Here is a 14,111-nt window from a genome sequence, read left to right on the forward strand (position 1 = left end):
AGTACTATTTTTCTAGATTCCATATATATATATGCATTACTATACAGTATTTGTATTTCTCTTTCTGACTTACTTCAGTCTGTATAACAGGCTCTAGGTTCATCCACCTCAGTTCAACTGACTCAAATTCATTTTTTGACCACCTAGAGGGGTGGGATGGGAAGGGGACAGGAGGCTCAAGAGGGAGGGGATATATATATATATATATATAACTGTGACTGATTCGTGTTGTTGTAAAGCTGAAACCAACACAACATTGTAAAGAAATTATCCTCCAGTTAAAAAATAAATGAATTAATTTTAAAATTCATTTTACAAAATAAATGAATTTTAAAAAGGTAAAAAAAAGAAATGGGAAGATGATCTTAAAAATGAAATTTCCTTAATTCTAGAATTACCATTGAGGATGACTTTCCTCCTTTCCTGAGCTTTCTAGGCCCCACCTCTAAGTCTCTGTTGTTTGAATGTAGTGAGTCATTACCATCCGGTTCAGACAGAAGATATCAAAATGCCTCCCATGACAAAGATTAAAGGCAGAAACACAAGAGCGCAGATGGAATTTGTTGGTCAGGCCTGTTCTGGTCTGAAGGCAATAGGGTATTATACACCGAGGCAGAATGGGAGGGGATGAAGATAGAATGCAGTTGAGGGGGAATCTTGTGCTGAGTGGTGGTTGAACCAGATGACTCCTAAAGACCCATCCAACTTGGGTTACAATTGTTTGCACTGGATTTGCTCAGCCTTATGAAGCTGCTTCTTTGTTTCTTTTGATTAACTTATGGGACTTAAGAGACTGAGTAGATGCCCTGCATCCTGCCTCATCCCGTCCTCCATTTCTAGATTTTTCTTTGGGTGCAGCCTTGACAAAAGTCTAGCTACTTTTTTGTGTTGTCTACAAGATCATTTTAGGTCATATCAGATGAGCAATACACAAAGGCAAAAAAGGCACAGCTTAAGTGGAACAGGAAATGCAGGCAATTATTTGGTTCTGTCAGGCTGAGGCAGGTTGTCTGGTAGTCTAATTGCACCTGATTGGATTGACTGAATCCATTCATTCATTCTTCACTCACTTGCTCACTCATTCATTTACTCATTCATTTAACAAGCACTTTTCAGGTACTTCTTGTGTGTCTTGTATCTGACCATTGTCCGGTTTTCCATTTGGATACCTTTGTTTGTCTGGGCAAATGATTTATCACCATTTGGGGGCAAGGAAGGTGAGCAGAAGAGAGTTTACAGAGTCACATACTGGGAAGACCTTGGTTTTTAGGAAGAAGTGGGTCAGGTGGGTCAGACATCTGTGTGCCAGGCCCAAGTCCTATGTCAACTTCAATCTAAATCTCAAACTAAAAGGAAGTTAAATAAAAATAACAGCTGTTGTTCACCGTGTGATTTTTGTTAACTTTCTAGGAGCAACCAAAAAAGAAATCAGTTAATATAAATACAGTTCATCCTTTTTTGTTTGTTTCCAGATCACCAGATTAAAAATTGACCGAAACCCTTTTGCTAAAGGATTCAGAGATTCTGGAAGAAACAGGTGAGCAAACTGGATAAGACTCACTGACCTTTCTTTTCTATGTGGCGTTATTTTCCCCACACCCCATTGGTGGCTCTGGCTCCTGCTTTTTGGAGAACATTTGCACGCTAGACAGATGCAGGCCAAGAGAAATGGGTAGTTGTTCAGGAATCAAAAAGCTGCCTCCCAAAGGTTGAATTATTCAGTTCTTTGTTTGTAATTTGTGCTTGTGTTCAGTCGTGTCTGACTGTGACCCCACAGACTGTAGCACTCTGTCGCCATGCTCCTCTGTCCCTGAGATTCTCCAGGCAAGAATACTAGAGTGAGTTGCCACGCTCTCCTCCAGGGGATCTTCCCCATCCAGGGATTGAACTCTTGTCTCTTGTGTCTCCTGCATTGGCAGGTGGCTGGCTTCTTTACCACTAGTGAAACCTGGGAAGCCCAGTTAGTGGAATAGCCTAAGGAAAATGCCTTCCTGTTAATGAGTCTTTAAAATAAGACAAAGGCCTTTGTTTTCAAAATGTAGCTAATGAAGAATGGTTTCTATTCCGTGCCCAATGGTCAAGTCAAGAACATGCTTGTAAGATGTTTCCTGTTGCCTCCTTTTTGGGCCTCTGCCTTCTGGGCTTATTGAGAACCTTGTTAGTGAAGAGGAGCTCAAAATAGAAGCTGGCCTTTCATAAATAAGCCTCTGTGGTGTTTAAGGTGTTTATTTGGGGTCCATGTATATTTCATGGGTTTTGTGAGTTACCAGATAGTGAAGGAAAAGTTGTGAGTGAATGACCAGGTGTGCATTTTTCTAGGGAGAGGTCCATAGCTTTCTTCAAATTTTCAAAAAATATCTGTGACCAAAAAGTTAAGAATTTCTTCTCTAGACATCACCATCTGTCTCCAGAGACCAATCCTAGTGACTTTAGTTATCCAATTACTTTCTTTCCTTCTGTATCTTCAGCAGCATTTCATGTTTATTTTCTTGGCATTCCAAAGAATGCTTTCTTTTTTTCCCCTTTTTCCCTTTGTTTTGTCTTCCCATTGGATTCCTTGTTTTTCAGAGGCATGACTTAGAAGAGAAAATTAGAACAGAGAGGGTGTATTGACCAGGACTGGAGCTTGCACTGGGAATTGGAGGCACACTTTAATCTTGAGATTAAGACCTTGTGTCATGAAGCATATATCTCTGGTTAGAAAATTGCGATAACAGCTCAGTTCAAGTCCTGAGGGTCTCCTGTCTCCTCACTAGGCTAGAAAGGACCTTGACACATCATTTGGCCATGGCCTGTGTCTGCCTTAAGGCTGGTGAATATCTTACTGCTTAGGACAGACAAATGTTTGTCCTGAGTGATGGACTGCTCTTCCTTGTAAGAATGCCAGGAAAATAGAACTAGAGATCCTCATTAGCCCATGTGAGTGTCTTATTTATTAATTTCTGATAGCATGGAAATTCTTTATTATGTCGTATTAAAACCTGCAGGCTGTTTTCAGTAATATCAGTAATTATAGAAGTTATCTGTTATTGAACACTACTGTGTTCCAGACTTTTTACTTATATTCTTTCTAATTTTTGCTGCTGCTGCTGCTAAGTCGCTTCAGTCGTGTCAGACTCTGTGCGACCCCAGAGACAGCAGCCCACCAGGCTCCCCCATCCCTGGGATTCTCCAGGCAAGAACACTGGAGTGGGTTGCCATTTCCTTCTCCAATGCATGAAAGTGAAAAATGAAAGCCAAGTCGTTCAGTCGTGTCCGACTCTTCGCGACCCCATGGACTGCAGCCTACCAGGCTCCTCCGTCCATGGGATTTTCCAGGCAAGAGTACTGAAGTGGGGTGCCATTGCCTTCTCCGTTCTAATCTTTAAGGCAACCTGTTTGTTACCAATGAAGAAACAGGCTCAGAGAGCTTAAGCAGCTTTTCTAATGTCACACAGTAAATCTGGGAGTAGGGAAGATAACCCAAGTCCACCTCACATCAAAGTCTGTGCACTTCAAGCTTTATCATGCTAGCAGTTTAATCTTGCTTATTTTATATTCAACAGATATGGAGAATAGAGCTCTTTCTCTAAAAATCATTCTTCTACTTCAAGATCCTACTCAAGTAGCCAGAACTTTCCCTTTGCCAAATAAATCAACCAGTATTCTCTGGCTGTCTATGCAGGTTATTCACCATGACTTTGTCATTTACCTCCTCTGTGTGTGTGTGCGTGAGTGCATGCGCTCAGCCACTTCAGTTGTGTCCGACTCTTTGTAGCCCTATGGACTGTAGCCCACCAGGCTTCTCAGTCCATGGGATTCTCCAGGCAAGAATCCTGGAGTGGGTTGCCACGCCCCGTCTCCAGAGGATCTCCACAACCCAGGGATTGAACCCTTGTCTCCTGCATTGCAGGCAGATTCTTTACTGACTGAGCCACTAAAGAAAGCCCTATTTACTGCCCATATTCCTGTAAATAAGGGGTCCCTAGTAGAGGACAGGAGGTCAAGCTGAACATCCCTAGCAACTGAAACTGTGATATGATGAAAGTGAAGTCATCTGTGTCATGAAGGAACTGGGATGAATTAGCGAAGGTAGAAGCCATTCTTATCCTCCAGCTCCCTGGGAAGCTAGACTAAAATAAACTTGTTGGGGCAAATACAGGAGTCCCTGTATTTTCTCTTTAAGAAGCTCAAAATTGCCTGTTAACCACACTTTAATTCTTACTGGCTGCCTGCAGCATGACAGCAAGAATTATTAACGCTGTTTGGCAGATGGGAAAATTGATGGGTGAGGATATAGAGGATTATTTATAAATCTCCAGGAACTGGTGGTCTATGCCAACACCAGAATCCAGTTAGTTCATCACCTTCTAATCAGTGGCTCATTGATGGCCTTTCCTGTGCTAACAGAGTTCTTAAGAATCTATGATTTTCCCCATGAATTTTAGACATCAGATGACTCATACAGACGTGCATGGTTTGATGAGTTGCATAGAAATGTACCCGAAACATATGGATTACATTTCCTTTAAAGACACATGGGCTTAAAAATTAGGAGGGAAAGTGCTTGGCCAGTGTCTTTTGGTTTTGTAGAACACAAAACATTTGTGGAATACTGTGGAATTACAGAAATTGCCAGACCTCAAACCAAAACACGTTCAGGTTTGTCGATCTCCATCAATCCCAGTGTGATCCTGAGGTTCCAGAGGGGCGTGTACGAGGAAAGATGGGAGGACGCAGCTGCCACTGCACTCTCTTGAAAAGCCTCTCATGAGTCTCCCTAGGCTCATAAACCTCTCAGTCCAGTGCTGGGGTGACAGAGCGTGGCTAGGGTGACAGCAGCGTCCTCTGAGGCTTGAGAAGCACTTGAGGCAGCTCTTGTGAAGACACTTATTTCCCATCCTTATTTATTTATCTTTGGCTGCCCTGGGTCTTCACTGCTTTGCAAGGGCTCTCTCTAGTTGCGGAGAGCGGGGCTACTCTTCCTTGCGGTGCACGGGCTTCTCGCTGAGGTGGTCTTTCTTGCTGTGGAGCACAGGCTGTAGCCATGAGAGCTTCAGGAGTTGTGGCTCACCGGCCCTAGAGCACGCGGGCTTTAGTAGTTGTGGCACATGGGCTTAGTTCCTCCGTGGCATGTGGGATCGTTCTGGGCTAGGGGTGGAGCCCGTGACTTCCGCATTGGCAGGCAGATTCTTATCCATTGCCGCCACCAGGGAAGTCCTCCCATTCTTATTTGAATGAAAGGAGAGGTCTATGACAAGTATTCGTGGCTTGTAGTCCCATCACTTTCTCCTTCCCCTCAGTGGGAACCAGGGTGATGGATGTGATTGCTGAGTCTGGAACTCTTTAGGACTGCTTGCCTGCAGAGAGTATGCAATCTGGGGCTCTTCCCATTGCATGGTAAGCCCAGCAGAGGAGGCCTGCAGGAAGTCAACTCATTTCAGGGGGTTCCAGCACACTCTTTCAGCCTTCGTACCTGTGCCGTCATCTTCAAATACTTTTATCAATAGTAAAACAGGCGTTTTGGTCTCCATGGCATCAGGCTCCTAGGTCTTTCTCAGAAATTTATTCTGAGTTCAAATGAGGACAAGGGGTGATAACCGTTGGGCGTTCCAGAACCCCAGTGGGAATCCCAGTGAGTTCACTGTGTCAGCCCTGTGACATCATCAGAGCCCATAGTGGTTCCTCCTGCTTCTTTAGGAAGCATCATTCACACGCTACAGTGTGAGAAGGTCACTGCCCTTTGACCTTTACTTATGGAGCTCCTACTTTTCATTCCCATGTAATTATGTCCCTGAATAGAAGTGTCTACCAAAGTGTGTGTGTGTGTGTGTGTGTGTGTGTGTTCATGTTATGGAGAAGAGTAGTAGACATCTAGTCCTTTTGCAGTGAAAACACTGACAGATTTTGCTTCCAGGCATTGTCTCTGCAATGGGAGGGAGACTGTTTATTTCTGTTGTTCTTCCTTCTAGATTTCTCAGAAATTCTGTAGCCCAAATACAGCTTTGGGTGGAAGCATCAATATGCGTTTACCTTTAGCAGGCCCAGCCCAGGGTGCAATATCCAGCATCCCCTCTGGGCGATTCCTCATAAGGAGGAGGCAGTAACACCTTCTTGTTGCTGAGGGAAAACAGATGCCCTTAGCTTGAGTTAAGTTTTGTCTTGTGATCTGTGCTCCTGGGCTCTGTTTGTTCCCTGCTAGAATGAAGCTCCTTGCAGATGGGGCTCTACCTTTTTCAGGTTCTTATTCTTATATTTTTCCCCCTGTAGTGCCAGGTATATAGAGTAAAATAATAATTGTTCCTTTAGTTACAAGACATTAAACAGAGTTGATGAGAGGCAGAGAAGTTAAAAATTGGGATCTCTGGAGTAAGAAAGCCTTAAGCCAACCAGGGGTGAGTCAGGTAGAACAACAGTAGGGAGCTGGTTTTGGGCGCTAAGAATGGAATAAAGAGTGAATCTATAAATAGTCTTTGTAGGAAAGACTAAGGGCAATTTTAATTCAAATCTGAGATGGACTGCTGCGGTAAGACACTGATTTAGCTTAATTGTAGATTAGCAATGTTCAGGCCATTTGAACTGGCCCTGTACAGTGAGGGCATGTCTGGGCTGCCTGGCTCCCTGAAGAAGGAGAATATCCAGCAAGTTCCAGAGGTGTGAGCCTCAGGGAAGATGGGCTCCCAGAAGATGAGCCCAAGCAGAGTAAGTTTTGGTTGAGAAAGGTCATTCAGGAGCAAACTGAGAGATCAAAATTACATCTTTGGCGATGACCACCCCAGTGGGCATCTCTGTCCAAAGCAAAGACAAAGGTCAGGAGGCTGAAGAGAAACAGGAGTCTTTGCACTGAGTCTCATAGTCGAGAAGCAGCCTGGGAGGTCTTATGTGTCCACGTGCCTGGAGAGCCCATGTGCGCAGCTAGAGGGAGCATTGCTACGGCAGAGACCTTGCACTTGAAAGGGGACAGACAGAGGAGCAGCAGGAAAGAGGACTCTGCAGGTCTCAGCCAACATCTAAAGTGAAAACCTTGTTCCTGTTAGGATTTTATAAGATTTTACAGAAAGCCTCAGTTAGTTTGGGAACATCTATATAGTTCCCAGGGACTTCCTCCAAAGCAAACACATACACAAAGAGGAGAGGATTAAAATTATGACCTGTCGATGGAATGAAGGTTCTGTGAACTTGTTTTAGAAGTGGTGTGAACTGTGTGACCCTGGGTTCTCCTCTGTTAGCAGCCTTCATCCTGTCTCTGACCTTGGCCTTTGCCTATACTCCCAGCTTCCGTACAGTCTACGACAACTACAGGGGGCTTGTCCCAGGTGACGTGGTTTCCTCCAGATGCCCCTTGCTGGCATGGTGCTCCAAGAGTCACTGTTGTGCTTCCATGACAGGTCCCCCTGGGAGTTGCCCTTCTGCAGCCCAGGGAGTTGTTGCAGTTTTTTTGGGAGGGTGTCTTTGTCTCGATGGAGTTTGCCCTTGGAGGCTTAAACCAGGACACTCAAATTCCACAAGGCAGGGACTGTCAGAGAGGGCCAGTGGCAGGCCCTATATTATGGGGAGCTTGGTTTTCAGGGGAAAGTAGCTTTAATAGGTTGCCTCTCACTAAAAACACAATAGGGCCTGCACTGTTGTTCAGTCACTAAGTTTTATCTAATTCTTTGTGACCCTGTGGACTGCAGCATGCCAGGCCTCCCTGTCCCTCACTTTCTCTCAGAGTTTGTCCAAGTTCACGTCTATTAAATCGGTCATGCTATCAGACCTTCTCATCCTCTGCCACCTTCTTCTCCTTTTGCCTTCAGTCTTTCCCAGCATCAGGGTCTTTTCCAATGAGTCAGCTCTTTGTGTCAGGTGGCTAAAGTATGGCTTCAGCATCAGTCCTTCCAATGAGTACTCAGGGTTGATTTCCTTTAGTATTGACTGGTTTGATCTCCTTGCTGTCCAAGGGACTCTGAAGAGTCTTTCCAGCACCATAATTGTAAAGCATCAATTCTTCAGTGCTCAGCCTTCTTTACTGTCCAACTCTCACATCCATTCAGTAGTCACGTGACTACTGAAAAGACCATAGCTTTGACAGTATGGACCTTAGTCAGCAAAGCGATGTCTCTGCTTTTTAATTTGCTGTCTAGGTTTGTCATGGCTTTCCTTCCAAGAAGCAAGCCATCTTCTAATTTCATGACTACAGTCCATACTGATTTTGGAGCCTAAGAAGAGAAAATCTGTCACTGCTTTCCCTTTTTCCCCTTCTATTTTCCATGAAGTGATGGGACCAGATGCCATGATCTTAATATTTTTTAACGTTGAGTTTAATAGGTTGCCCCTCACTAAAAACACAATAGGGCCTGTACTGAGTCTGAGCTAATTCTCAGAGTGTTTCCAGCAAGCACTGCTGCTTTCTGGGAATGTGACTGGTGGTAGTGTTTCCTGGTGCCTAGTGTCCCTTACATGTGTTGGGGGACGGTGATCTAAAAATGGAACCATTGACTGCCTTACAGGAATGGATGTGTCTGTTTACTGGAAGAGGATGCTTAACGAGGCTGAGACTTAATGCAAAGGAAGGAATCTCTAGTGGTGGTGGGGAAAGTATTTGGGAGTAAAGTTTTTTTGTGGTCCCCCCAGTTAAGCAGCTGCTGTCCCAAGGCCATGTTCACTGAATGGAAAGCCATTTCCTGGCAAGAAAGAGGACTGTGAGATGAGGAATTAGAGTGCTGAAAATTAACAGGAGGAAAAAGGGGAAAAGGTTAGCCCCAAGGCCACATCCTCTAAAAGAAACTTTTCTTTGGGAGTTAAGGTGCATGTGGGTCTCAGTTAAAATCTGTTAGTTGAGTTCTCTAGTATAACCAAGTATCTCGAATACTGTGTACACACGTATCTATCTGTTCAGCTGAACATATGAAATTTCCTTAGTTGTAGGTCAAAATGGTGAGATATTAGCTATTTCATGCAGTTCAACCTTGTATATTTATTTCTAGGCATTCAAATCGTAGTATATAAATAGTAGTAGTAATCATTTCATTTAGTATCCATGGTCCAAGTTTTCTACTTTTACCTCGGAGCTGATTGGTATCAGTATAGAGTTTCCCATTTTACTGATGGTAAGACTGAGTACAGTGAGGTAGCTGCTTTTAGAGCTGGCAAATCTGCCAGTAACAGCATCCAGAGAATCGTGTCACACTCCTCCGACAGGCATCACTTGCTGGTCAGCAGACACACTTGCCCCTGTCCACCTCTGATTCCTTGTCACTCCTGAAGGTAAGCTTAGAGCCAAAGAGCTGACCGCTTGCCTTCCTTTCAATTGGCAGGACTTTCCAAGTGTTTCCCTCACTTTAAATTTCTATAGTTTTTGTTTGTTCTCCCTTGAGCCCTTGGCTGTATTTTTCCAGCCAGTCTCATCCTGCTCATTCCTGGCAATCTCACTAGCCCCTGGAGATTTTGTATACTCTTTTTGTTATCCCTGGCCCGGGTGTCATTCAACAGATCTATGGAAGTGATCAGTGCTGGACTCCCTGGTAGGCGTTGCTGCATCTGCAGCTGAAGGTAGCTGGCTTCATAGTGGACTCTGGCAGCAGCATCCTTCCAGACTCCTCCTGTTCATCCAGGCCATAGCTGGTTTTCACGTCCCCAGGCTTACGGTCCTTCAGCCAGTGTTTAACATTTTTCTCTGCCTTGTTATTTGTTCTCCCTCCTGTGTCATGAATCTTTCCCCCTATTGTCCTCTTGGCCATGTGGGTTTGCCAGAGAAAGTTGGCAGTTGTTTTATTATCTATGGCTCTTGCCCAGCGATGGTGTCATCTAACAGAGTGACGTCTGTTTAATGGCTAACATATTGGAGTCTGAAATATCTGCAAGATAATGAGGCCTACAGAGGCTTGAGGGACACGTTTTTTTGGTTCTTAGAGGAGAGAATGAGAAACGAAATTAGGAAACGTACGGATCCTTCCACATTCGATCCAGAACCAGAGGGCTGACAAAGCTTTGTATTCCAATTAAATAAGAATGTTTTCTCTTGTTTCATATCACAACCTGAGCAGATGGTGGGATTTCTGTTACTTGAGTTAGACCAGTGGTCATCATGCTTTTATTGTATTTTCTCTCTTGTGTTGAAATATTTAGTCCTGATCAGTATGCATTTATTAAGTACCAATTAAGAGGGAGTAATAGTGTCTCCAGTTTACAGGTAGGGAGCTTTAGGAGTGTGAGGTTATATAACTTGGCAAGGTTGCACCAGTTAAGTGGCAGGGTTGCAGCTGGAACCCTGGTCAACAGCCTGGCTCCTGACCTTGTGCTTTTAACCAGTAAGCTAATCTGTGCCTTGTGTAATTTAGCATTACTCTACTTATTCAGACTCCAAGTGGTTACAGCACTCCCATGTTGGAAATCCCTGGGTAAGGAACAGTTTTAACTCAACTCTAATCATCTGTCCACTGGACACCTGTTCTTTTAAACCATTGTAAAGTATCAGTTCATCAGGTAGATGTATTTATTGCACACCTAAAGCCGAGGTTTTTTAAAAAAATTTTAATTAGAGGATAATTACTTAACAATATTGTGTTGGTTTCTGCCATATATCAACATGAATCAGCCATGCTGCTGCTGCTGCTAAGTCGCTTCAGTCGTGTCCAACTCTGTGCGACCCCACAGATGGCAGCCTACCAGGCTCCTCCATCCATGGGATTCTCCAGGCAAGAATACTGGAGTGGGGTGCCATTGCCTTCTCTGAATCAGCCATAGGTATACATAATTCCCCTCCCTCTTGAACCTCCCTCCCGCCTCCCTCCCCATCCCACCCCTCTAGGTTGTCACAGAGCCCTGGCTTTGGGTTCCCTGTGTCATACATCAAACTCCCACTTTTTATCTGTTTTACATAAGGTAATGTATATGTTTCAGTGCTACTCTCTCAAATCATCCCACCTTCTTCTTTCCCCCTACCCTGCGCCACCCCCTTCCCCATGTCCGAAAGTCTGTTCTTTATGTCTGTGTCTCCTTTGCTGACCTGCAAATAGGATTGTCAGTACTGTCTTTCTAGATTCCATATATATGCGTTAATATATGATATTTGTCTTTCTCTTACTTCACTCTGTGCAACAGGCTCTAGGTTTGTCCACCTCATTGGAACTGACTCAAAAGCATTCCTTTTTATGGCTGAGTAATATTCCATTGTATGTATGTACCACAACTTCTTTATCCATTCATCTGTCAATGGACATCTAGGTTGCTTCCATGTCCTGGCTGTTGTAAACACTGCTGCAATAAACATTCAGGTACATATGTCTTTTTCAATTATGGTTTCCTCAGGGTATATGCCCAGTAGTGGAATTGCTGGGTCATATGGTAGTTTTATTCCTAGTTTTGAATGATGGCTTCTTTGCCAATTTGCAGACTTTCATTGGGAGGTCTTTAAGACTATCCCTGGAGAACAAATACCCTGAGGAATCTTAATGTAGGAGAAGATTCCAGGTCTAGTGAAGGAGAAGGACATGTGGAAGGTTTGACCTGACCACAGTGGACCAAGGACAGTCTAAGAAAAAGGATTAGTAAGTTGACATGTGGTAATTAGACTTGAGAAAACAGAACATTCTAGTTTTGTGTCTTTTCAAATGTTGGAACAGGAGGAGAAAGGAAAAGAGTTCTGAAGCACAGTATCGACCATGGGATATAACCCAAGAACCTAACATGGAATAAATACTCATGGTGTCTGGCCCCCACATCCTCCACCCTCCTCATCTTGCACTTGGAACTCCAGTCACCCTGAACTATTTTCAGTTCCTAGAATACATCTTCTTTTCCATGCCTCCAAGTCTGTGCATATACTATTAACTCTACTGTGAAAGCTCTTTCTTCCTCTTATCTGTGTGAAAAACTACTGAGTGCCCTATAATATTAAGCTTAAATAACTGGCCTTTTATGGAACAGCCCCCTGCACTTGCGTTTTCCAGGTGTATTCAAGACATCGTGCTCAGGGCCTCATGGCATCTTCTGCATATCTCCAGTATAGCATGTGTCACACAGTTCAGAAATCAGTAATTTACAGGTCATTATCTTTTTATTGAGCAGAATTCTCCTTAAGAGTAAAGACCCTGGGGGTGTTTTTTGCCTTTATATCTCTTGAAACTAGCACATAATTGTTTTCCTGATTGAATAACCTCTTTTTGACTTCAAGACCCCATCTCAGTAGACTTCCGTTAGTCCTTGACTGTCTTCTATTGAGAGCTAATCAGTTATCTTAACAATCCCTAGCATAAGTTCCCCTTGTTAATGGAATCACCAGCAAAGAGTAAGATGTCAGAATTACCAAGAAAATAAATGAAAGAAATAAAAAATAATTTTCTATCTGAAGATAAATAAAAAACAGAAACTATGCATAGATGTGTTATCTGACAGGTTATGAATGTAGTTGTAATTATTATAATCATCAAATATTTGATAAACCTCAAAGGGATGGCGGAGAAGGCAATGGCACCCCACTCCAGTACTCTTGATTGGAAAATCCCATGGACGGAGGAGCCTTGTAGGTTGCAGTCCATGGGGTCGCTAAGAGTCAGACATGACCGAGCGACTTCACTTTCACTTTTCACGTTCATGCATTGGAGAAGGAAATGCCAACCCACTCCAGTATTCTTGCCTGGAGAATCCCAGGGACGGCGGGGCCTGGTGGGCTGCCGTCTATGGGGTCACACAGAGTCGGACACGACTGAAGCGACTTAGCAGCAGCAGCAGCAAAGGGATGGTCTCACTTTTTTTTTTTTTGGAATGAGAAGATTGGAAGACTATTTCTTTTCACTTTGGCTGTTTTTCCAAATCAGTTGATCTCAAGGCATCATCAATTTACAGAAGAGCTCATTGACTTGCTTCTTCGCTTTCCCTTTCTCCCTCCTCTTCAGTGTGTGCTGTTGGCTTGGCCAGTGAGCAGACGGAAATGTCTAAAGAGGAGAGGCCTGGAAATCAGAGAGGTGATTACAGCCAAATGACTGAACAAAGTGGGTTTAGATATGGTCTCTGTTGTCACTGGAGCAAAGAGGGGAAAGTAAGCAAGATGGGGACACTGGCCAATTTGATCATCTTTGATTGGAAGCTTCAGAGATGACATCAGGTCTCTAGTGTTTAGCAGACCCTCTGAGGCCCACCATGTGGAACATGTTAATGACATGTAGGTTACCTAAGACTACTTTTTTTTATCTATTAGAGAATGAATTCACTTTTAAAACCCTTGAGATGAAGTTTTAAAAACTGGGATATAATGATGATGAATAAGTAAACAACATGTCATTGCTTAGTATAAACTTTGAATAGATATCCAAGTGGCTGAAGATGTTAATGGGTAGTTGGCAAGGATTCTTATAAGAGAAGATGAGGGTAGAAATGACTGGCCTGTGCTAGGGGACTCAGACTCTGTTGAAGGTTAGAAATTCCATGACCAGAACAGAAGAAACCAAAGAAAAACTGAAACCTCTCTGGGACCTGAGTCAAGAAAGACACAAACAGCCATACATAGATGCAATTCCCGTCTCTAGTACTAGAGAATTCTTTCTGTCTTCAGAGTCTTGATGGGATATCAAGTTGTTTTCCTGTTTTAGGCTTGGAAAAATGAATGCTGATTAAAGTTTGGGAAATAGTGACTCAGTAATAAAAATAGTAATAAATATTAAATAAGTAATAAAAATGATTCCTTCATTTATTAATTTAATATATATAAATTGAAATCTTGCCATGTAAAAGGCATTGTGCTAAGTATGGGACATAGAAAAGCATGGTTGTGGGACTTCCCTGGTGATCCAGTGGTTGAGAATCCGCCTGCCAATGCAGAGGACATGGGTTCGATCCCTGATTGGGGCAGATCCCACATGCCGAGGGGCAACTAAGTCCATGTGCCACAGCGACTGAGGCCCACAAGCCCTAGAGCCCATGCTCCCTGACATGAGAAGCCACCACAGTGAGAAGCCTCACACACCGCAGTGGAAGCGTAGCCCCTGCTTTCCACAACCAGAGCAAGCAAATGTGCTGCAACGAAGACTCAGGGCAGCCAAAAATAAATTTTAAAAATATGGTGGAAAGTAAATTAGCTAATACTTACCTTGCTGTGGCACTTTACCAAATCCTGATAAAGAAAAAAAATAGTGCTTTTGAACAATTTGATCTAT

At 43.5% G+C, this 14,111-nt stretch overlaps 1 protein-coding gene across 4 annotated transcripts in view; it reads left to right on the forward strand.

Moving 5' to 3' along the window:
- Nucleotides 1-14,111, forward strand: part of TBX15 (T-box transcription factor 15) — a 134,704-nt gene that overhangs the window by 93,904 nt on the left and 26,689 nt on the right. For all 4 annotated transcript variants that reach the window (XR_008715621.1, XM_055584598.1, XM_055584597.1 and 1 more), the window contains exon 6: nt 1,473-1,537. Coding sequence is in view for 3 of the 4 variants with exons in the window: in XM_055584598.1 (XP_055440573.1) it covers nt 1,473-1,537 (65 nt within the window). In the remaining variant the exon portion in view is untranslated. The remainder of the gene's footprint in view (nt 1-1,472; nt 1,538-14,111) is intronic.

Source organism: Bubalus kerabau, chromosome 6 (genome assembly GCF_029407905.1).
Source record: "Bubalus kerabau isolate K-KA32 ecotype Philippines breed swamp buffalo chromosome 6, PCC_UOA_SB_1v2, whole genome shotgun sequence".
Taxonomy (NCBI): domain Eukaryota; kingdom Metazoa; phylum Chordata; class Mammalia; order Artiodactyla; family Bovidae; genus Bubalus; species Bubalus kerabau.